Source organism: Dermacentor silvarum, chromosome 3 (genome assembly GCF_013339745.2).
Source record: "Dermacentor silvarum isolate Dsil-2018 chromosome 3, BIME_Dsil_1.4, whole genome shotgun sequence".
Classification (NCBI taxonomy): Eukaryota; Metazoa; Arthropoda; class Arachnida; order Ixodida; family Ixodidae; genus Dermacentor; species Dermacentor silvarum.
This window is the reverse complement of record NC_051156.1, coordinates 25,379,379-25,401,802: the sequence shown is the minus strand read 5'-3', so window position 1 is coordinate 25,401,802 and position 22,424 is coordinate 25,379,379. Positions and strand designations below refer to the sequence as shown.

The following is a 22,424-nucleotide window of genomic DNA, read 5'->3' as shown; positions in this document are numbered from 1 at the left end:
TGAAACATTCTTGATCGTGTTCGGGCAGCATATTATAAGACATAAGAAAAAAGTCAGACAAAATTCACGCATTTCTTCTTTTGGAATCGTAGAAAATTTGGCATGTTTCTCTTCATATTTATTAAGTAGGGGGGACGGCAGGTCATGCGTAAACGAGGAACAAGCCACCTCGGTGCTGCGGGTGCTTGAATTGTGTCTATACACACAATAGTGTCTATACACACTGGTCGGTGTCACAGGGTCCTCACTTATATTCAGAAATTCCTCTATCATGCGCCAGAGCTACACTGAAGACCCAATTATATCACGAAAAAAAAAAATGTGAGGCTATGGTAACCAACCTGCTCTAAATGTTTGACTGAAATTTATGTTTACGATCGGGTATCGTACTTTCATGATAAACAGCAGGCAGAAACAGGAATTATGCTCGAAATAACCTTCTTGCGCCTTGATACCAAGAGCTTTTCTCAATTTAAATGTATGGCACCATGCCGGGATCGAAATGCTGCCCAACTTATCTGTTAGATCCAAGTATAGGAGCTCATTAAGGACTGCACTGTACTTGGTAAACTATGAAAGCAGAACACGGGAGTCTTTTACACACTCTGAATCTTTGACTGCAGGAGTTAGTGCAAAAGGGAAGAACTAGAATAAAATTGCAGTCACCTATTTCTTTGAACTGCTCCAGATTTGGAGTGTTCTTCTCGAATAAGCTGTTCCAAATCTAAAATTTAGAGCAGCTTGCTGCAAATTAACCAGCTCCAAAACCAAGATTTTTCTGCACCAAAAGCTGTTTCCACATCTGCATCCTTCTATCAGCTCTCCTTGTTTGTCTCGACACATGTATGCTGTAACTAAACAAAGTTTGTATGCTTGTCACCAATTTCTGTCGTCATCGTGCTAATCGGTTATTTTTCCTCGTTCGTGCCCCAGTGCATGGGTGTCCGGAGTGCATGGAATCGCTATAGCAGGAAAAATGGAGCTTAACACCACAGTGTGAGGTTCACCTCTGCTTCGTGCTCTTGGCCATGGAGCAGGTGTGTTTGAGGAGGTGGAACATCGCCCACTCCAGCATCCAGCAGCACGCTCTCTCGTGCGCGGCCATCCAGGGGCCATTTGGCGCTTCTACGCATGAATGGATGCGCTCATTTCTTGCACGTCTTCACTGGGTCCAAATGCCTTGAAAGATTTACGAAACAAATGCATCATTTACAGAGCAATTCACCACACTTGAGGTGAAATAAGTTTTTATGGCTTGTTTCGGATATCCACTTCAGCGATACCAAAACTACTGGCGCAGTGTCTTGTATCATGGCTTTTGCAGACACCGAACCTTGCTTCCATAAATTTTGAACTGGTGGTACCAACACTGCAGTCTGTATACACGTTGCAAAAGCTCATCAATGCAAGCATTGTGCATACTCGTACCTTGACCTTAGCACGCTTCACGCACCACATTCAGTTGGTGTTCTCCTTCTTTTTTGTGAACGAACGACAAGTAGCTGTTTTAATGTGGAAATATTGACGGCAAGGCATCTGGCAGCAAAACAGTCTTTTCAGCTCGTCTAGTTCGCCCCCAAGTTCGCCATCTCTCTGTGTCACTCTGCAAAAAGTACATGATTAATTTGGCAAATTGGACGTGTTGTTGCATATTTGAAAAGGTGTTAACACAAGAAATACATGGACAGAGATGCTCGTCTCCGTCTCTTTTGCACTGCCGCCTTTTCAAGAAATATTTCTCGCGAACGTGGGACATTAGCTCTCGATGTTTCCTTGGGATTGCACGACCCCAGACTTCCAAGCATACCGTGTCGTTATGGGAACCTTCAAGGTAGTTATCTTTTCCTTGCAGAATGCATAACTACTGCTGCAGTTTGACTTAACACATTTCTGCCCCATCCTCAAATGGATCGATGGAAAGCACTCGCCTTTGTAGTAACAAGAAAAGCACACTTGCAATGTCTCAGAAACCAGTGATGTGGGCAGCTCGCATATATAAGAGATGCAGAAAGCCTGCAAACCACAGAGAAAACCATGACAGTTTTTGCCCGTCGGAGCACATCACTTTCCGCTCGACTACGATCTAGAGCGGTACTCTCGGCCAAAAACATTCGGAGCTACCATCATTTTCACGACATGTCGCTCGACTTGGCACTGAATGCATCGGCGTGATCGGCAGCCAGCATTTCTGGTGTTGCGTTAAGCTCGCTACGTGTGCACGGTGCCAGGAACGCTATTGGCTGACAAGTCTACGACAAGGCCAATCCAGAGTCTTGGCAAAGTTATCCTAGTATCTAAAGTGATTGCTCAAAAATATCACCTCTGTGTGATCGATATCTGTGGCCAGTTACTCAAAAATGGCGACAGCGATGCGCTGCTTAAATTATTGAGCTCATTAAAAAAATTCCCTTCTGTGAAGAAAAATTCAGCACGTCTTGTTTTTTCTGACCGCAATGCTTCACTGCATTATGAATGCCTATCAGTTGTCAGACTGCTCTTAAAATGTTTGATGCTGTCTGAGCATGAGCTCCGGCATCACAGCACGTTCCTATTTCTTGATGCAAAGTATTGCAAGAGAAAATCTTGGTGTGCAGGGCTCGGCCGTGAATGCGCACGAGGAGGAGGCAGCATGTTATACTAGCGTCACATGGGTCATTTTTGATTGCGATCGAGCCCGATTGGGATATAATTTTTCGGTCGCCATTGGCGCCTTTGCTCAAGCTACAGGAGGGAACCAATCGCGGTTGAGAATTTTAATTCAGATTGGGCTTGACCGCGATTGAAAGTGGCCGTGAAACACTGGTATTACATTCAGGTGCACCTTTATTTTGTAACTTTAATCTCGCAAAAGTTACGTGCGCATTAGAATTGGGTAAATGCAATAATCGGAGCTTTGCCTCCCAACGTCACCTATGCACACAACATCGCATGCGAGCGAGTGAATGTGTTGCGTCGGCAGACGTTGTTTGCTCAGGGCTGGTAACTTGTTTCACGGCAGCATGGCATGTAATTTGGGCAGTATTATGCAATTACTGCTGCTGAAATGTCTGTCACTTCTGTTTCTTGACAGTGTTGAATGAAATCTGGGAAAATTTACAATATATTAGACAATATTTAAAATATTCTCCATAAAATTTGTAGAAAAGTATGTAAACAATTAGAACATGCCTGTCGCATCGTCTGTCATGCTGCATTTCCTAAAACTACATTTTCTCCTCACCCGACTGTTATGCTGTCACGGCCGGGCAGATTCTTCTCCTAAAATGCTTTTTTCTCCGCCCTCTTAACACACAACTTGTTGGGAGCTTTTGTTTTGCGAGAGTACTGTGCCGCTCAGAAACAGTTTGTTTCTGAGCCCTGAACCGGAATGTAATGAAATTGAAGCACGTCAAAGTCAAACCTCAGCCAAACTGGTATTTCTACACTCTGAACGTGATATGCTGTCTTCGTTTCAATAACAAGGTGCAAGGCTTATGCAGCATCCTAACTGTAGGCATTTTGTAGCTTGGAACCCTTTAGAAAGAAGTCAGTGGGGAAATCACATAAAAAAAGGCAACTGTTTCAGCAGTGGATTGTCATTGTCCGCTTTGAGTGGAGTAATTTATTTGATCACTTTCTCACGAGTGTCGTCATGACCCAAACAGTCAAAACAGCTTGTGATTTCCTGGCTGCTAAATCAGGTGCTAAGTCAGGCGAGCAGCTTCCAGCGTACTGTATCAGGATGCACTGATATCTTTGCCGGCAAAACTGAGTGGTGGGAGATATGGAGACGCATTGCCACATGTGCACTGTTTCCCAGTGATTGCTATAGCCAGTGGTCAATGTTATCACTTTATTATCATCCTTGCATAAGATGCACTTACGCTATCCAAGAAGCTTTATGAATGTTGACACCAATTCGATAGCCAGACAGGCATGTCTACTCAGATTGCATGCACGACCTGAATTGTGTGTGAGCACCAGCTCTGGGATGCAGTCAGGCACGTGTACTAATTGAGCTGTGTGATTAGCTTCAACAACTGCCAACTATGCTCATTGCTATTGTTGTTGTTCAAGTTTGCCCAATTAAATAGTTAAATTCTTCATCCACTCTTCACTGCATTATGAATGCCTATCAGTTGTCAGACTGCTCTTAAAATGTTTGATGCTGTCTGAGCATGAGCTCCGGGATCACAGCATGTTCTTATTTCTTGATGCAAAGTATTGCAAGAGAAAATCTTGGTGTGCAGGGCTCGGCCGTGGATGCGCACGAGGAGGAGAAAGGCCCCGAAGGTAGGTAGCGGGGTGATCGCCCTTTCTTATTGGTGTCATTGACCTGCATGAAAGTGGAACGAGAAAATGCACAGTTTCCGATGGAGTGAACGAAGCTGTAGCCATTGACAGTGTGGTTGGGAGCCTTCAGGTCACCTGGATTTGCCAGGACAGTCTCTGGGGTTTACGGAAATGTCGTTCTACCAAGGTTGATACGACATTTCGAGCCCTTTGCTCACCACAATCAAATGAAAAGCTTGCCTTTGCAGCAAATACTCAGGGTGTGCGAAAATTCTCAACTTTCGAAAAATGAATCAAATGGTGTCTTCCTTGATTCATTCTGCGAATCGAATAGTCACTATTTGTACATACAAATATTTTTCTAATACATTTAGAACATTTAAAAATGCCGACTGTGCCCCAATAAACATAAACTTGGAGCAAAAGTAAGGTAAATTTTCCCCCCATGGGCATAGAATAAACATAAAACGTCACTAAGTATCCGTACTTTAAGGGCCCTGTGCATGCAAAGGATCTACTTGTTTGCTCCTAATTCATCATAACGCTTCATAACGTACTATGTAATGACAGAAACTTGCCAACTTTAAGAATACTGGGATGTGAGTGTCGTTTTATATTAATTTTGATAATGGCTATTCATTATTTGAAAGCTATTCGATTCGTATTCAATTCGGTCTCAAAAACCACTAGCAAATACAAATACTGTGCAACACCTCATCTTTTGCTTATGTTTATTTCTGTTCAAGCTCCATAGAGTTGTTAAGATGTCCCACAGATTGCCTGAATTCCTAAGGAATTCCTATATATATATATATGTAACGCAGGAGACATGGCGGTCGTGCGAAGCTCTGTTTATTCGGAACTTTCTCCTTCACCACTACTGCACCGCACCGTCCTTGTGCGGCATATGCGTTTATTGTGTACCACTCTTTTCACGGTGGGTGCCGCCATGTGACGGTGCCATCAGCTGCCTGTGTCTTTACAATGGATGTGCATGACGCCAGTGTGGCTCAGCTGTTATGGCAGATATCGTAGACGGTGGACGACACAAAGCTTCAGAGAACATGTAAGCGCTTTCGGTACACAAATAGTGCGTACAGCGCATACGGTGCTTGTATTAGAAGCGATGCTAAAAATGCGTTCCTAGCTATTCAAACTTTCCGCTTACGAATTAAATCAGGATCGGTGTGTTTTGCTGTTCGTTCTTTATTTGGCAAGCACTTTAAAGCAGCGGCTTGTGATGTCTCTGACTCAGTAAAGTTCCTCAATGTGGTCACTGTCTGATTGTTTATTTTCTACCTAATCGCTCGCGGGTGTGCTCAGTTGTGGTAGATATTTTTTTATTTGTTTGCTTATTTGTACATACTGCAGCCCTATAACAGGGCTATTGCAGGAGTGGGTTAATACAGGGGTGAACAAAAAATAAGTGAAACTGAACAAAGAATCTTACAACATTAGCAAATTCAAATATTAGTAGAACACGTAAAGCACTGGAAAATTATTTTCTTCAATACAGAAAGCAGCAAAACACTGAAATACATACACAAAGCATAAATCAAACGTAACTCAAGCAGTTACACACGCTGCTTTTCACAAAGAGCACTTTTGAATTCGCTTATCGGGAGTGAACGAAGATAGCCAGGTAAGGAATTCCATACTTCTATAGTGCAGGGAAAGAAGCTGTACTTGAAAGTATTTGTACGGGCAAAGAAAGGGAAAAGATTCAGCTCATGGAAGTTACGTGTAGAAGAAGGTTTGGCGAAAGATAAGCAAACTGTGTTCGAAGTACGATAGAACATGTTAATTATGTTGTGCAAAAATTTTAAAGATTCCACGTCACGACGCACAGAAAGTAAAGTTAGGTTCAGAAAAGGGAGGGCAGATTATGGTGAAAAATAGCGGTCATACCGGCGAAATATGAAGCGGACGGCTTTCTTTTGAACTGCTTCTAGTTTGATTATGTTGTTTTGGTTATGGGGTGACCACACTGTGGCGCCATAATCGATAATGGGGCGGACAAGTGTTTTATACATTAAGAGTTTAGTATCCTTTGGATCCAAGTTTTTTTAATGCCTTAGAACATGTTTGATCAATGTGTGCAGACCATGAGAGATTGTGAGTAAATGTTACGCCAAGGTATTTATATTGTCGAACTCTGGTTAAAGATGATCCATTCAAGCAATATGTCGCAATTACTGGTGCTGCTCTTTTTGTGAAGGTCAAAACAACGGTTTTTAAAAAATTAATGTTCATTTTCCATTTTTCGCACCAAGCACCGAAACATGCAAAGGAATCGTTTAGTCGCTTATGATTAGACGCAGAATCAATCACATCGTATAAGACGCAATCGTCGGCATAAAGACGAATGCTGGAAGAAACATTTTTTGGTAGGTCGTTCACATAAATTAAAAACAATAAAGGACCCAGGACAGACCCTTGAGGAACCCCAGAACTTGCCTCAAGAATTGATGACCTTGCAGAACTGAAGTCGACGTATTGGGACCGGTCAGAAAGGAAACTAGCAATCCAGTCGACCAGACGGGAATTCTTTAGTATGGCATTTAATTTTTGCAACAGGTGAGAATGAAGTACTGAATCGAACGCTTTAGAAAAATCTATAAAGATAGCGTCAATCTGTTTACCGAGATCTAATTGGTAAGCAATGTCATGGGTGAATTCGGTTAATTGCGTGATAGTGCTGAAACCACGTCTAAAGCCATGCTGAACATTAGTTAGAATATTATTTGACTCAAGGAAATCGATGACGTGTTTGTAAATATTATGTTCCAGCATTTTGCACGAGTGAGAAGTTAAAGAAATTGGTCTGTAATTTGTTAGGTCTGTCTTGTCGCCGGTTTTATATAAGGGTATTACTCTTGCAAGCTTCCAGGATGAAGGAACGATTCCGGTTTCAAGAGACTTATTGAATATAATTTCAAGATAGCGTGATGTCCATTGTGAATAACGAAGTAAAAACGAGTTTGGAATACCATCAGGGCCATCAGATTTTTTTGTGTCTAACTTTAAAATCAAATTGAGGATGCCATTAACATTAGCTCAAATGTCGGGAATGGAATAAACTGAATGATTATTGAAAGCCGGGCAGATGGGTGCATCGTTTGCGTAGACAGAATGGAAATGTGCATTGAATGCATTGGAGATGCGCACAGGATCATTTACACTTTTATCATTAATAGTAAAGGAAGACGAAGAATCTGTAACAGGCATGACGGAACGCCAGAATTTCCTAGGATTATTTATTAGCAATCCTGGCAGCTCGACATGACAGAAAAATTCTTTGGCTAAATTCATTTTCAGATTTAGTTCCTCTTTGGCAGATGTGAATCTAGTAATGGCATTGGGGTCGTTACTGCGTTTTGATTGTCTCAGCCGTCTAACGCGGCGTGATAATTGCAAAAGTTCTCTCGTCATCCAAGGGATGGCACGATTCTTTTTCTTACTTTTTTAACGGAACAAATCGGTTAATGCAGAGCTTTGTAATGCTTTCAAATTCTAGAACTAGTGTATTCACGTTACAATCTTTACTGAGTGTGCAAAATGATTCGAAGCCTTCTGATAAAACTTCAAGAATAGAATTATCGTCAGAACGATTAAAGTCGAAAAAAGTTTGAATTTCGGTACACGGTTTACAGATTGTGCAACTGAGCGATATAAACACGGCCTTGTGATCTGAAATTCCGTCAATAATTTCACACTCTGACAATTTATCAACAAGGTCTGAACTAATAAACACCAGGTCAAGGAGTGCGTTCTGTCTTGTTGCGCCATCAACTACTTTTGTGAGCCCAAATGATAAGGAAAAGTTAATCAGCTCGCTACCTAAAGAACTGTGGTGCGAAAGTGAGGGCCAATGAATATCTGGTGTATTAAAGTCTCCCATTAGAATTAAACTATTTGCATGAAAATTGTGCGTGTTCGTATAATCAGAAGAAAAAGGTTATCGAGGGAGGAAGCAGGTGGATGATAGAAAACGGAGACTATGATTGTTTTTTTGCCCAGGTACAATTTACACCAGACAGATTCGAGATTTGCTGGAGGAGAGATAACCAGGGTGTCTACCAACCGGGAAAACCGGGAAAACAGGGAATTCTCAGGGATTTTGAATATTCTGGAAAAACTCAGGGAATTTGTGCCTCTATCAGGGAAAATTACCGTAGGGATGGTCGAATATAGGGTATTGACGAATATTTCATTGAATAATTCTATGTTCGTTATTCGCTTCGATTCGAATTCATGGATTCAATATTTTCGAATTATTCAGCGGTCCCGAGTAGGCAGCCAAAAGCCACGGACGGTCGGTGCACATCTCGGAGGCTATGCTTCACGTCATGGCTGCCATACATCAACCATAAATCTCGAAGGCTATATGTTTTTGCATTAAAGAGCCTGAAATGTGCGACGCCGAAGAGCAGAAACGGCGCTAGCGCACAACCGAAACGAAGCGGCGGAGTCCGCACAGCTATAGTCAGCAGCGGAAATCGTACGTGAATGACAGCAACGACGGAACGCTTCGTGCCTATTTGTGCCTTTATTGCGTTTACCGTCGCGCATAACAACGCGTTGGCCGCGGGATTTCATAGTCGCCACCCATCATCGCGTCGATAGCTGCCGCGGTTTTTTTCGCAGCGGTTTCGTTTAGTTTCGTTTTGACTTAATACGCACGTCGGCCGCGTGCCTAAAGAGCTGCGTAGTGGCCATCCATGATCGCATAGATAGCGACCGCGATTTCGTCTGAAGTTGTTGCAGTGAACGGTAGTTTCGTTCTGACTCGGTGCGTGCGTCCGCCGGGTACGGCCACACTAGCGGCAAGGTGCCGCGCGTCAGCGCCTTGCCGCGAAGTCCACCGTGGCAATCGCGTCTCGCCGCGCGGAAGCGCGATATGATCTCGCGCGCTCTCGGAACGCGGAATCACCGTGAGCGAAAAGGGTGCGATGGGACAGCGTCCAGAAATCCCTCTATAGAACCGCGAGAGACGACAATCGTCGATTGATAACCCGGCGCGGAGCGGCGGAGGTCCGGTTGCCATTGGCTCCGTGACGTCACCCTCGTCGCTCTCGGCACCCTCGGCAAGCCTTTTGTAAAACCCCCGATTCCTGCCGCTTTTTCCGCGCTCGTCATGATGCGTTGCCGCTCGCGGCATGACGCGGGCGTTTTTGCCGCTATCGTGGCCATACCCTTAAGCACCGCAAAGTCGCCGTTCATAATCGTGTCGATAGCGGCCGCGGTTGCGACAAGCAGTTGTTTCGGTTTGACTCGGGTCAAAGCTGTCGAGGATGAAGCGCACCGGCTACATCACGATGGACGTGCGATCCGTTGGCGTTGAGCTTACTGGCGAAAAAATTATCGGGATGTGCGCGCGGTAGTGCAAAGCGTGTCGCAAATGATGGCGCGCGCCGCAGCCGTGCTGCGAAGGAAGTCGCGAGGCCTCGATCGCCGCTGCGAGAGCCAATCAGTCACGAGATGACGAGAATTGCAGCTTCCGCACTGCTTTTGTGCTAAATAGCGAAAGGCTCATCCATTATACTAATAAAATCGTGCTGACGTAGTAAGCATTTGCTTATTGTTTTCTGCATACCCTGATAATTCGGACATTTTTTTTTTCAATCCCGTGAAATTCGAATTAAGGGGAGACGCTCCTCAGAAATATTTCTTTTTAAATAATGATGCTGGGTGAATGAAAATTCTACCACTTGTAGAGCTTGATCTCTTCATTCGAAATCTACTTTTAGTTTTCGGATATCTCGATGGTTTCATGTCCTAAGTGCCATGCATAAGTGAGAAACAGTGCATGTTTGTGCAGCTGCTGGACATAGCAGTTAGCATGATAGAGCAGTACAAAATTATTTATCCTATCCCTAACACTCCATTGAGTGCTAATAAGCAAGATAATGTGATTCCCGTTACAGGCAACTTTTTAGGAAAATTTCGTATCTGGTGCTTCATATTCAGTGGCTGGTGCCCGAGTACATTAAAAATTTTCATCCTTAAAAAAATGAAGTGATTGTATTAAATTCTAGATAAGTGCATTCTACATATCCTAAAAATTACTCCCATCAAATATGGTCTTGATTGGAACACCATAAGTACATAAAATGTTGTGCACAAACGCCTTGTTTTGCCCAAAATATGAAGTTGAGAAAAATGTGATTGAAAGTTATAAAAGCTGTTTACTTCTGTTAATTATCATTATTACTTCCCGGGGAGATTGTAATGCGGCAAAGCTAACCTTAGAGAGAAAAAGCTTAGGCCTACCACCTTGCATGAGCCCAATGGCGTGCGACACCGCGATTTGACGCATCGCGCGCTTGACAATGTGTCATATCTGTGCATTTTCTTGCCACCTCGAGTGTTTTAACCGAGTTTATTATACTTTTCCAGATCATTTCTGGCTCTGATTTCATCATATGTGAAATAGGAGAGATCAATGTTGCTGAAACAACTAAAAACACAAAACCTGTTTCTTTAATGAAAATCGCCGTTTTTTGACCCGCCTCTCCCCTTAACTAGGTTTTGCTGTAATATGTGATATATACTGTTCAAACTATTCGATTCGAAACTATTTGACCAAATCACTATTCGCTTCGAACCTCAAATCCACTATTCGCCCGTCCCTAAATTAGCTGTAATTTAATTGAAAGGGAACGAAAGTTGCGGCAATGGAGGGAGGGAGGGGAGGCGACGTTTAGCTGCGCCACCAAGTGTGTATTAATATAAAAATGTGGTGAGGCGAGAAGGTGGTAAAGACTTCGGACGCTGCTCGACGAGTGTCCCGTTCTGATCTTGTCGAAAACTTCCGAGCCGCCCCCAGAGGCACAGGCAACAGTCACCAGCGCCGTGCGCGTTCGGTACGAACGCGGGCAAAACGTCGACGGCGTCGACAACAGTTCGGCGCATTGCTGGTGCTGCTGCATGTCTAAGTTTATACAGCTGATAAAACTACTATCCTTACTCCGTATAGCTCTCTACTAATTTGCTATCGCAATTGATGCTTAGCATTTTTTTTAACATACTTACTAAAGAGTGACAGCATCAGGCAACATGGTGTCAGCCCATCTTGATGTAAAAGAAAGTTCCGTTTCACTCAGGGAATTTAGCAAAATCACTCAGGGAAAACCTGGAAAACTTGGGGAATCTGAAAATGTCAACTTGGTAGACACCCTGGATAACCGAAAACTTCAGGTCAGACTTAAAAAAAAAGGGCAACTCCACCTCCCTTGCCAGTTTTGCGGTCTGATCGGACAGCTACATACCCGGGTGGAGTGATTTCAGAGTCATATATGTGATCGTGAAGCCAGGTTTCAGTGACGCCGATGAAATGAGGGGAATAGGATGTTACCAGAGAAAGAAACAATGGAAACTTATTCGCTAGACTTCTTCCATTCAAATTCAAGAAAGTGAGGTTGTAAGAGTTGCGGGTCTGTCAATGTGAAGATGAAGTAGCTGGGGGAGTGTTTGACAAGCCTGCAGAGAGACTGGAATTGTTCACTGGGGTGTTTGCAGCGAGACCTGAATCGTCGACTAGGGCGTTTTCCGTGTCATTCCACCAATAGCGGACATTATTTATGAAAACGTGGTCATAGCGTAACCTCACCACAGAACCACGGTTACGAAAAGAAGAGGTTGCTGTCCATAGCTTCTTGCGAATGGCACGCACGTTAGCTGAGAAATTCTCAGTAACATAAAATTTTGTCCCTTTAAGCTTTGAGGCAATTTTCATTATCTCTGTCTTATTCCTGAAGTCTAGTACTCGTAATATAACGGGGCACGATCTACCTTCACGTTTGGTGCCAATTCTATGACAGCGTTCAATTGGTGGGCATTCAATGTTAAGTTTCTCTGTGAAAAATTGGCGTACACTAGAAAAAAGCGTGTTGTTGTTTTCACCATCATTTTTGTCAAGTCCATGCAAAATTATATTGTTGCGTCTGGAACGATTTTCAAGGTCATCATTCTTTTTCATTGATTCCGAAACGGCCCGAGATAAAGAACGTACATCAGAACCACACCGATCAAACGAGGTACCAGGATCGGCAGTGTTCTTTTCAAGGGCGGCCACATGGGATTCCAGCGCGTCAAAACGCTTGCTGACAGTTTGCTGAAAATGCTAAATGTCAGCGATATCACGAGCCATCAGTTTCTGCCCAGCTAATAGTTCGGTCAGCATTCCAGAAATGCTGTTTGAGTCGTTATCGGTCTTATCAGTTTCAGATGAGCATGAAGCATCATCTGAGTTACTGGTATTACGAGTCCCCTTTCTCATAGGGCCAGGATTACATCACCGCTAAGTGCCAGCCTATTGACGCAGTACAGTGCATGTATAAAACAGGACAGAAAGCTCTGTGGGCAAGAGAACAGCAGCAAACAACGATCATCTGATCTAAAACAATGGGCGTGTTCAAAATAATGTACCTGCACGAGAAATAAGATGCGATTAAGCATCGTGTCGGTGCTGCTGCCGTCTTACCCACTGACGAGCGATGCCGGGTCCAGGCCTTTTAAGCGTTGTGTCGATGACGTCATTGTCGAAGAGCATGCCTTGATTGGGCCATCCGATGACGTCACATATAAGCAAGTGACGCGAGGATAGGACTACTATCGCACTTGCCAAAGCTGTCACACGGGGAGGTGACAGGGCAGTTCGAACGCAGACCATCATACGCGGGCACAGGCTGTAGCTTCAAATCCAGCGCATGTTCAATGGACAGTTCCATTTCGCAGCATCTCGAGGAAAATACGGCTTTGAAGATTCCAGGTAAACAGCAAAGAAACTGCACGAGAAATAAGACGCGATTAAGCATCGTGTCGGTGCTGTTGCCGTCTTGCCCACTCTTTGTTTTTGAACCTAGATATTCTGCACTTTGTCATTGACCTGCATGAAAGTGGAACGAGGAAATGCACAGTTTCCGATGGAGTGAACGAAGCTGTAGCCGTTGACAGTGTCGTTGGGAGCCTTCAGGTCACCTGGATTATCGTACTATCGCTAGTCACTTGCCTACTCTGTGGACCGTCACGAAACGTTCAGCTTTAACATTTGCGTGTAGTTGGTATAGTGGCCATCACCCGTGCTTTGACTCATTTATTCACGTGTGCACCCATTCTTTTATTCTTTATACGTTGGCAATATAGTGGGCGGAAGTTTGCATGTGAGTTGGTGTGGATGTGGGCAGATAAAGTGCAAGAAACTTACTATACGTGGAAGTGGCACTACTCTCATTGTCACTGTGTAACGAGCGGTACTCACTCTTGCCGATGTTTTGGGGTTGGTGCCCTTTATTTGGAGGATGGCGATATAATGCTGGCGGAAAATTTAATTTTTGTATCCTCGAGGAAAGCTGTGCATCGCAAAGGGCCGGCAGCACAGGCAGTGATTATGTAGCAACTTGGTTACAAATATTCATTCCACTCCTTAATATGCCAGTCACTATTTTTGCAGCCAACTGCTACACACCCATTTTGCAGCATGAATGGAGCACAGTGTGTTAGCTAATAGCCAGTGGCATTTCCGACACGGTAGCCGGGCAGAAGCAGTAATGGTGTTGCTTTTGCCTGAGGCAATGCATGGTGGCATGCCGCCGAAAGTGCCATCTCGTTCCTCTGGAGCAAACTACTCCGTGAAGAAGGACTACACGTAACTCCCCTACTGGTGTTTTTGGGCTCATAATAATGACGCGCGTGTGTGTGTGTGTGTGTGTGTGTGTGTGTGTGTGTGTGTGTGTGTGTGTGTGTGTGTGTGTGTGTGTGTGTGTGTGTGTGTGTGTGTGTGTGTGTGTGTGTGTGTGTGTGTGTGTGTGTGTGTGTGTGTGTGTGTGTGTGTGTGTGTGTGTGTGTGTGTAGGTACGTACGCTGTCCCATGTTGAGCAAGAACGTGGCAAAACACTTTGGGACCCTAAACAGTTTACTTGCATCATAGAGTACAGACCGTGTATGAATAGATTTTATCGTTTGGAAAGACAGAGAGGTCGACCTGAGGTAGTGTGCTATAGTCTGCTGCTCTGCACTGGGGAAGAGGGAGTGAAAGTGGAGGCTCCAAAAATGACCCAAGTAAATACAGACCTGTGTTGCTTTTACCTATTCTCTCTAAGGGCCTTGAGAAAATATTTGTGCGCATTTCCAGTTTTATGGAACGATTCCATCTTATCACCAAAATGCAATTTGGCTTAGGCCACAATCCCCTACAGAGTTGGCACTATTATGACAGAATGAAATAATTATAAACAACATAGAAAATGAAGGGGTTACATTAGGAATTTATGTAGACTTCCCCAAGGCCTTCGACAGAATAAGTCTCACGACATTGATTCAAAAGCTTTCTACATATGGAGTAAGATTTGAGCTGATCACTAGCTATATCAGTGACTGCATTCAGTACATCGCAATTGGTAATTAAAAATCCAGTTATAAGCGCAGCAGACATGGCATACACCAGGCAGCATCCTTTGTTATTTAATATTTATGTTAATGATTTAGTGCACATAGACAGTGAAGTTGAATATGTCAATTAGTGCGCAAATAATACAACTTTATTTATTTCAGGAACTGACGCGAACAGCCTCATAGGCAAAGTGAACGTAGTAGTAAAAAAAATACAAACGTGGTCTGTGAAGAATGCTGTTTTGGTAAACACAGGCAAAACGAAAGCACTTTTATATAGAGCAAAAAATATGCCACACACAGTCAACCAGACTCTTACTTTGGACAACAATGTAATCGATATAGCTCTTGGGGCCACTTTTAATGAATTTATGTTGTGGGACGCGCACTTTGAAAACTTGACAGGCAAACTATGCCGGACGTTAGGTATTTTAAAAAGATTTCAAAACAAACTGCCTCACAAAACTGAGCAGCTAATATATTTTGCTCTGTTTGAATCGCACATGATATACTGCCACTTGGTGTGGGAACTACCACGATAACAAATATCAGCAAATTAATGACATTGCAATGTTAAGAGCTATTACCAATTTACCTTAGCTCCCTCAGTACTGCTATGCTCAAGTTTACGTGTTATGAAAGTAAAAACTCTTTATCCCATGTGTATTCTCTACCTGTATAAGTCGGAAACTTTGAATTTACAGAGGAACCCAAATCAATATACAACAAGACACCATGAATACGACATACGTTGGAGTCCCACGTATGTTGTATGTCCCATGTCTGCGCACCAGTTATGGTATGCAAGCATTCAAATAGACTCTTTATTAACTCTAAATAACCATAATTTAAATGGTTTGACTATTAAAAACTTTTTGTATAAAACCTTACGAAAATATTCTTCCATTTTCGTTCTGCAGTTGTTGTGGTAATGTATAGTTTTTGATTTCAGTTCTGCTATTTATAGGCTGTGTTCAGTTTAGAACGACGGTGCATGTCCGCCGACCCCTTTTAATTTTGTCGAAAAAAATATGCTTTGCTGGCCGAGTCCCCAGGACCACAAAGCCATTGGTAATGTAGCGAAAACGAAGTTTGAATTTGCCAAAAAAATTTCAAAAGATTCCACGAGCTGGAACCACTTTTTCGAAATTGCGCGAAAATGGGATTTCGATGTGATCCCAGAATAAACTACGCGAACAGTTTTCCCACTGAAAAATTTTCCTGGCATAATGTGAACAGTGTGCATTGACAAAATGTTGTTAGCTCACAGTGTTAGTGTTGTCCTTTGAAAGAGAAAAATAGCAAATACGGCACATTGTTTCAATAATGCTCAAAGTTTACATTTTCTTGCTCCGTGTGTATACCAGTCAGAACTTTCAAATTTTCCCAGAGTGCTGCCACATATTAGGTTAACAAGTGCGCTAAGTACAATTGCCGAGAGTGACCTCAAACGGCAACCAAAAATGCCCAAGTGTGGGCATGTTTCTTAAAATGCAATAATTAGAAAATAAAAAAGGAAAAGGTCGTCTTGGATTTTCTTTAAACTCTCCAGAATTAAAGCCAAGCGTGTGTCCTAACTCATCTGTAAAAACACGTTGTGAGGTATGGGGCTGCAAAACTGGTGGGGCTGCAAAAGCGCCGCGTGTATCGCAGCCGCCGCGCACCGTCTGCTTTCTCAGATTACCACTATGCCACGGGCAGAGATAAAGATCCGGTAGCAGACCCTCTCCGGCCTCCTCCTTTATGTGGCGTACGCAGGCTCGAATACGTGCAAGATGTTAAAAGCGAACCCCCACAAAGTGTGCGGCTGAGCAACGCAGCATGCTCAGTTGCTGGGACCCATGTTGAAATTTTTGTGATTTTCTTGAGAAAACGTAGCAGTACAGTGGAATCTCGATGATACGATCACGGCTAATACGAATTTCCGGATGATACGAATTTTTCTGTGGTCCCGGCTGAGCCTCATTACTTTGCAGCGTGCTAGAGAACGGTTGTTACGAATCGATTTTTGATCCACGTCGGTTGATACGAATAAATGCCACCCCACCGACGGCCACGAAAGAGAACAGCGCGCAGTCACGGGCTTTCTCTCTTTCTCATTTGGTGCGGAGGCGCGGAAGCAGCGCCGGACAGCGCGGAGGTCGCGACTGGGTGCAAAGAGTTTGATGTGGTGGCGCTTTTCTTGCTTTTGCGCGCAGCCGCGGCAGCGAACGAAGGTTCGTGCGGTCTATCGCTTCAACGGAAACTGAGGGGCGTAAGCACAGCGCATACAAAGGTCAGAGTCGTGTGGAGATCGCTTTCAAGATACGGTGCGCGCGACAACCCCGACAGCTGGCACAGGCGCAAAGTACAAGAACGCATTTGTTGGCAGAATAGAAGCCCCCCCTCCCTTCTTCCCTCCCTTCTTCCCTCCCTCCTGCGCTGCCTTCCCGCTTTGCTCCTTTCGGTGGGAGATTGCGTCGCCAGTTACCCTTGCGCCCGGTTGAAGATACGCATTTGGTGCCCCGCAGCACAGCGTCGCCCCTCCCCCTCCCCCGGCCTTTCGCGCAACGGAAGCAGGGCCGGGCTCGACTGGCACACCCGGCCGTGACGGAAGTCGCGTTTGCTCTACCCTGTGCGTTCGCTCTACGTGCGTGAAGGCGCGCGTCCCCCGCGCAAAAGGCGCGCTTTCACTCGCACATACGGTGCTTGGTGACGATTTTATCGCCCTTGGACTCATGCTCCACGTCTCATGCTCCTCCTCCGCATCGCCTTCGTTGATCTCCTCTCTCGTCGGTGGGCACACCTCATTGAGAAGTGTGCTCGCTACCGCCCTTGTCGGCGAGATTGTCCAGCGGAAGCCGCATTATAACCGGTATTTCGTCTCACGCGGCTGCACTGTAAGCTGTATACGTATACATGGAGTTCTATTGGAGGGTAAACGGGAGTCGGAAAAGGCCACGTTGTAGCCAGTTCTGCACTATAAACAGTTACGTTATAAGTGATCTATACTGTAAATGCTTTTTACGTGCGCGTGCCTGAGTGAGTTCACCTCTGGCTCTTTAATTTAGCTAGTTTTAATTGTGTTTCGATGATACGAATTTCGGCTAATACGAATATTTTTCGTGACCCCGTGAGATTTGTATCATCGAGATTTCACTGTAATTTCCTCTTCAAGACCAACTCTCGTTTTTTTTTTTTTTTTCCTGTCAATTCGTCATTTCCTGACCACAACGAAACGTATTTACGGCCTAAAAATAATGAACCTGGCAACTATAGCTACATGCGCGCTCATTTCCGGGATTAGAGAGTTAACGTCAATTTGTCCACATTTCTCGCTTTATAACTCCGACCTCACAAAAATAATGCAACATGTTTTTACAGATTGAGTTAGGACACGTGCTTGGCTTTAATTCTGGAGAGTTTAAAGAAAATCGAAGATGACCTTTCTTTTATTGGATTTTCAAATTATTGTATTTTTATAGACATGCCCACAGTTGGGCATTTTTGGTTGCCGTTTGACGTCACTCTCAGCAATTGTATTTAGCGCACTTGTTAACCTAATATGTGGCAATGCTCTGGGAAAATTTGAAAGTTCTGCTGCTATACACACGGAGGAAAAAAATCTAGACTTTGAGCGTTATTGAATGTGCCGTATTTGCGATTTTTCTTCTTAAAATGACAGCACCCAACACTGTAAGCTAACAACATTTTGTCAGCGCACACTGTTCATGTTGAAACGGGCAGAGATGTAAGGTTAAAAGGGACCGAGTTTATTCTGCAGAAGACATGGCCGATACAACCAGTATGGCTGAATGTTAGGCTAGCCCCACTACGTCGTCTCTTTCATCTTGTTGGTGATGGTCTTCTTTGTCCCTCTTGTGACACCGTGACATAACCCCCCGTGACGAAAACGCCAACCCGGCGCCTTCTAGATGGCGGCCGCACGGTATGGCTTGAGATGACCCACGTGGACGATATCAGATGACGTGGACGACGGGGAAGCATCGGCTGAAGCTATTTCATAAGTGACGTCACTGAGCTGTCGGATGACGCGGTAAGGGCCAGAAAACCGGGAGGGCAGTTTTTCTGATAGGCCCACACGCCGGGAAGGAGTCCAAAGGAGGACAATGTCGCCGGCAGAGAACTGGACATCGCAAGGACTGTTGTCATTAAGCGATTTCTGGCTTGCCTGCGACCCAGGAAGGCCACGGTGGGCAATCTGGCGTGCCTTGGTGGCTATAGCTAAGGTGTCGCAAACGTACTCAGACTCGAGAGGCAGGAGGGGGGTGTTGAAAGGCGATGTCGGGTCACGACCAAAGAGGAGAAAGAAGGGGGAGTACGTGAACGTCACAAATGGGAGCGCAGCGATGATCTCGGGAGACGTACATCGAGAACATATCTCTAAGTGTTCAGTGAGGCCGTTCGTTTGAGGGTGGTATGCTGTCGTGAACTTGTGTTTCGTGGCACAAGAGCGAAGTAGATCTTCGATAACCCGAGATAGAAAGCAGCAGCCCCTGTCTGTGAGAAGCTGGCGAGGAGCTCCGTAGTGTAAGATGGCGTTTTGGAGCAGGAAGTCTGCGACGTCGGTAGCACAACTGGTCTGGATGGCTCGTATGATGGCGTAGTGGGCTGAATAATCCGTTGCAACGACGATATACTTATTGCCAGCTCTTGAGGTAGGGAAAGGGCCCAACAGGTCGAGGCTTAGACGACCTAGACGACCCGTGGGATCCTTAACCCCTTGGCTTCTGTGCTCTCTGCGGCCATTCCTGCCTGGTATTCCGTGGCAAAAGTTTCGCATCAGCAGGCGGCATAGGGCAGTGTATAGAAATTGCAATAAAGCCAGCAAATGACGTCATAGAAGAACAAATCTTGCTTTATTCTGTTCGCAATGCTTCACTGTATCAACTCATCTAGTACGGTTTTCGTGTGTGAAAAGCTGTGAAACACAGGCATGTGAAGCGCAACTGCGCATTTTTCGCACTCCCATCAGCTCTCGGACTTTTTGCCGTGTGCCTTGCAAACTAAGCACAACCTTGAGGGATTCTTCTTCACTTTGTTTGGAAGGATCTGACGAGGAAAATGAGCCCACTCAGCAGCTTGCAGGCACATTGGTGCAGCCGCGACAGGCGGATTTTTCGGCCGTGGTAAAGGGGCAGAGTGACTTCTTCAAAAATGGCCTCTGCGAGATTGCCTTCCAATCTGTATAGTGGAGCCACTTGCCGGTCGCTTTTACAAATAAAGCATAGCTAGAGCCTACGAGAACGGGGGAGTGGGTCCAGCGGACGCCTTGGCAAGCGCCGAGGGTGAAGCAAAAAACATTGAAATCGTGGCGGCGCTGCGGTCGCCTTATTCTGAATCTCCGGCCAATAAACATTGGCTCTGGCTGTTTCGGCAGCGCTCATTGGCTGAGGCGAGCTCATGGGCTGAGTACCTGTCGTCTGCTTGACGCACCGTCGTTGCGTCGTTTGCATTCTTTCTGTCGCTCTTTCTCCATTTTATTTACGATAGATTGGTGGGGAATAATATCAATGTTGCCGCCACCGAGTATCCGCCTGTCAAAGCTCCATCAGAGTCCTTCCATGCTTTTCTGGTCATGAAACTGCCACCTCAGTTTCATATAGAACCAGCGCCCGCCGCTAGAGGCGCAACCGTGCATGGGAGGGCATGCGAATGCCACTACCGGTGCTAATTTTTCATCGATAGACCTGAGCGCAGGTCTATCGATGAAAAATATGTCGCACCGTGTAGGCAGTCCAACGCGTCGTCTATGCGTGGCAGTGGATAGACATCCTTCTTTGTTATCTTGCTTGGATGTTGGTAATCTATACAGAATCGCCAGGTGTTGTCCTTTTTTACCAAAACAATAGGAGAAGCCCACAGGCTCGACGATGGTTTAATAATGCTCTTGGTAAGTATCTTATCAGCCTCAGCACCCAACGCTCAGCGAGTGACACGTGATAGGGCCGTCTGTGAATATGCGGTGCATCGCTCGTATGAATGCGATGCTGCACAAGGGAGGTTTGTCCCAAAGGCCGACCATCAAGGTAAGAATTGTTGGAATAAGATGTAAGCAGATGATGAAGATCGTCGGTTTTTGTGGGAGGAAAGGTCCGGGGCTATTATCTTGGTAATGTCCTTGTGCGCTGGAGGCGACGTTGCGGAATGAGCATTGCAGGCGGTAGAAGAGTTGGTGGAAGATGGATGAGGCAAGAGGGAAGAAAGGTCGTACTCGTTCAACGGCGACAGTGTGGTGAGTGAGGTGACAGTGTGGTGATTCTGCCCCAGGTACTAGGTAGTACCTGGGGGCAGAATCCGAAATTCAGGAGCAGAAAGTAAGTTTTGTTAGCCGATATGGTCACAACGGTGTGAGGAAACAACACACCATGCGAAAGTAAGGCACTAACACAGGGAGTGATGACATAGTCACCATCCGTTACACAGGGGTTGGGCACAACAGTGATACAGGTCAGTGCCTGCGGAGATAGACGCACAAAGTCGGCGCAACAGAGCCGAATCGGCACGGTGTTGGTAAGGTCGGTAACATCAGGGAAATCAAGTTGGACTACACCAGCCGAGCAGTCAATTATAGCTGAGTGGGCAGAGAAAAAAATCAAGGGCAAGGATGACGTCGTGAATTCAAAGGTCAAGTGCATGAAACAATACAGCTGTGCGGCGACCGGCAACGCTGACACGAGCGGCACACATTCCCAGCACAGCAATAGTACCCCCATCAGCGACTTATACTACGCAGGACTCGACAGGAGTGAGCACTTTCTGGAGCAGCTTCCGGAGATTAGCACTCATGACCGAGATGTGGGAGCGGTGTCGATCAGTGCAGTGACAGGTAGGGCATCAACTTCCACGGCGATTAGGTTCTCATCTGTCGGCAAGGTAAGGAGAGGATTTGCAGGTCGAGAGTCCAATGCAGCATCACCTCCGGGAGCTGCACCCATCAGTTTTCCGGGGATGAGCGTACAGAAGGGTGCGGCGATGAAAAACAACGGGGCAGGGGCGAGTAGGACCGACGATCGTGCGGCGACGGCGAACGGCTCGAGCGTCTGGTGGACGCAGAAGGGCCGCAATCACGGTATGTAGGGTCATTTGGAGCATCATATGGCTGGCGCTGGTTGTCATTGTGGCGGCAGTAAAATGGGGAGCGTGAAAACGAGAGCTGACGATAATGGCAATAGCGAGAAATGTGCCCCGCGCCGCTACAATGGAAGCATATGGGTTTGTCGTCAGGTGTTCGCTATTGGGCCGGATCTCGATAGCGTCGAAACGTCCGTGGAGGTCGATGAAGAGGGGCAGGGCTAAACGGAGGGCGTGTTATGGAGCACACGGGTTGAATTCCTGCGTTTGCCTGTTCTTCGCTGACAGCTGCCTGGATGAGGGAGATCGTCAATTGAGTATCCTCGGAACGGCGCGCAACAGAAGATGGCAACGCAGCCTCGATTTCACGCTGCACAATTCGGACAACACTATCCATAGTGGATGACTGAAGGCCAGAATAAGCGTCTTCGTATGACGGCGTATGGGTGAATGGGAAGCCGCACGAACTGTCTGGCGATGGCTCTTTGCGTCTTCGAAACCCCTGCACTCACGGATAATTTTGTCGACCGTCGAGCAGTCTTTAAAAACGAGCAAGTTAAACGCATCATCGGTGATGCCTTTCAGAATATGCCTCACTTTGTTAGCCACAGGCATACTGGAATCGACGCGCTGGCAAAGAGCTAGTACATTAAGGATGTATGCAATGTACGAATCTGTAGCTGGCT

The 22,424-nt window shown here is 45.5% G+C and overlaps 1 protein-coding gene across 2 annotated transcripts in view; it reads left to right on the top strand.

The window, feature by feature from the left end:
• LOC119445389 (PHD finger protein 12) overlaps positions 1-22,424 on the top strand; it is a 207,178-nt gene that overhangs the window by 56,759 nt on the left and 127,995 nt on the right. For both annotated transcript variants that reach the window (XM_049663251.1, XM_037709696.2), the window contains one exon: positions 4,230-4,272. In XM_049663251.1, coding sequence (XP_049519208.1) covers positions 4,230-4,272 — 43 coding nt within the window. The remainder of the gene's footprint in view (positions 1-4,229; positions 4,273-22,424) is intronic.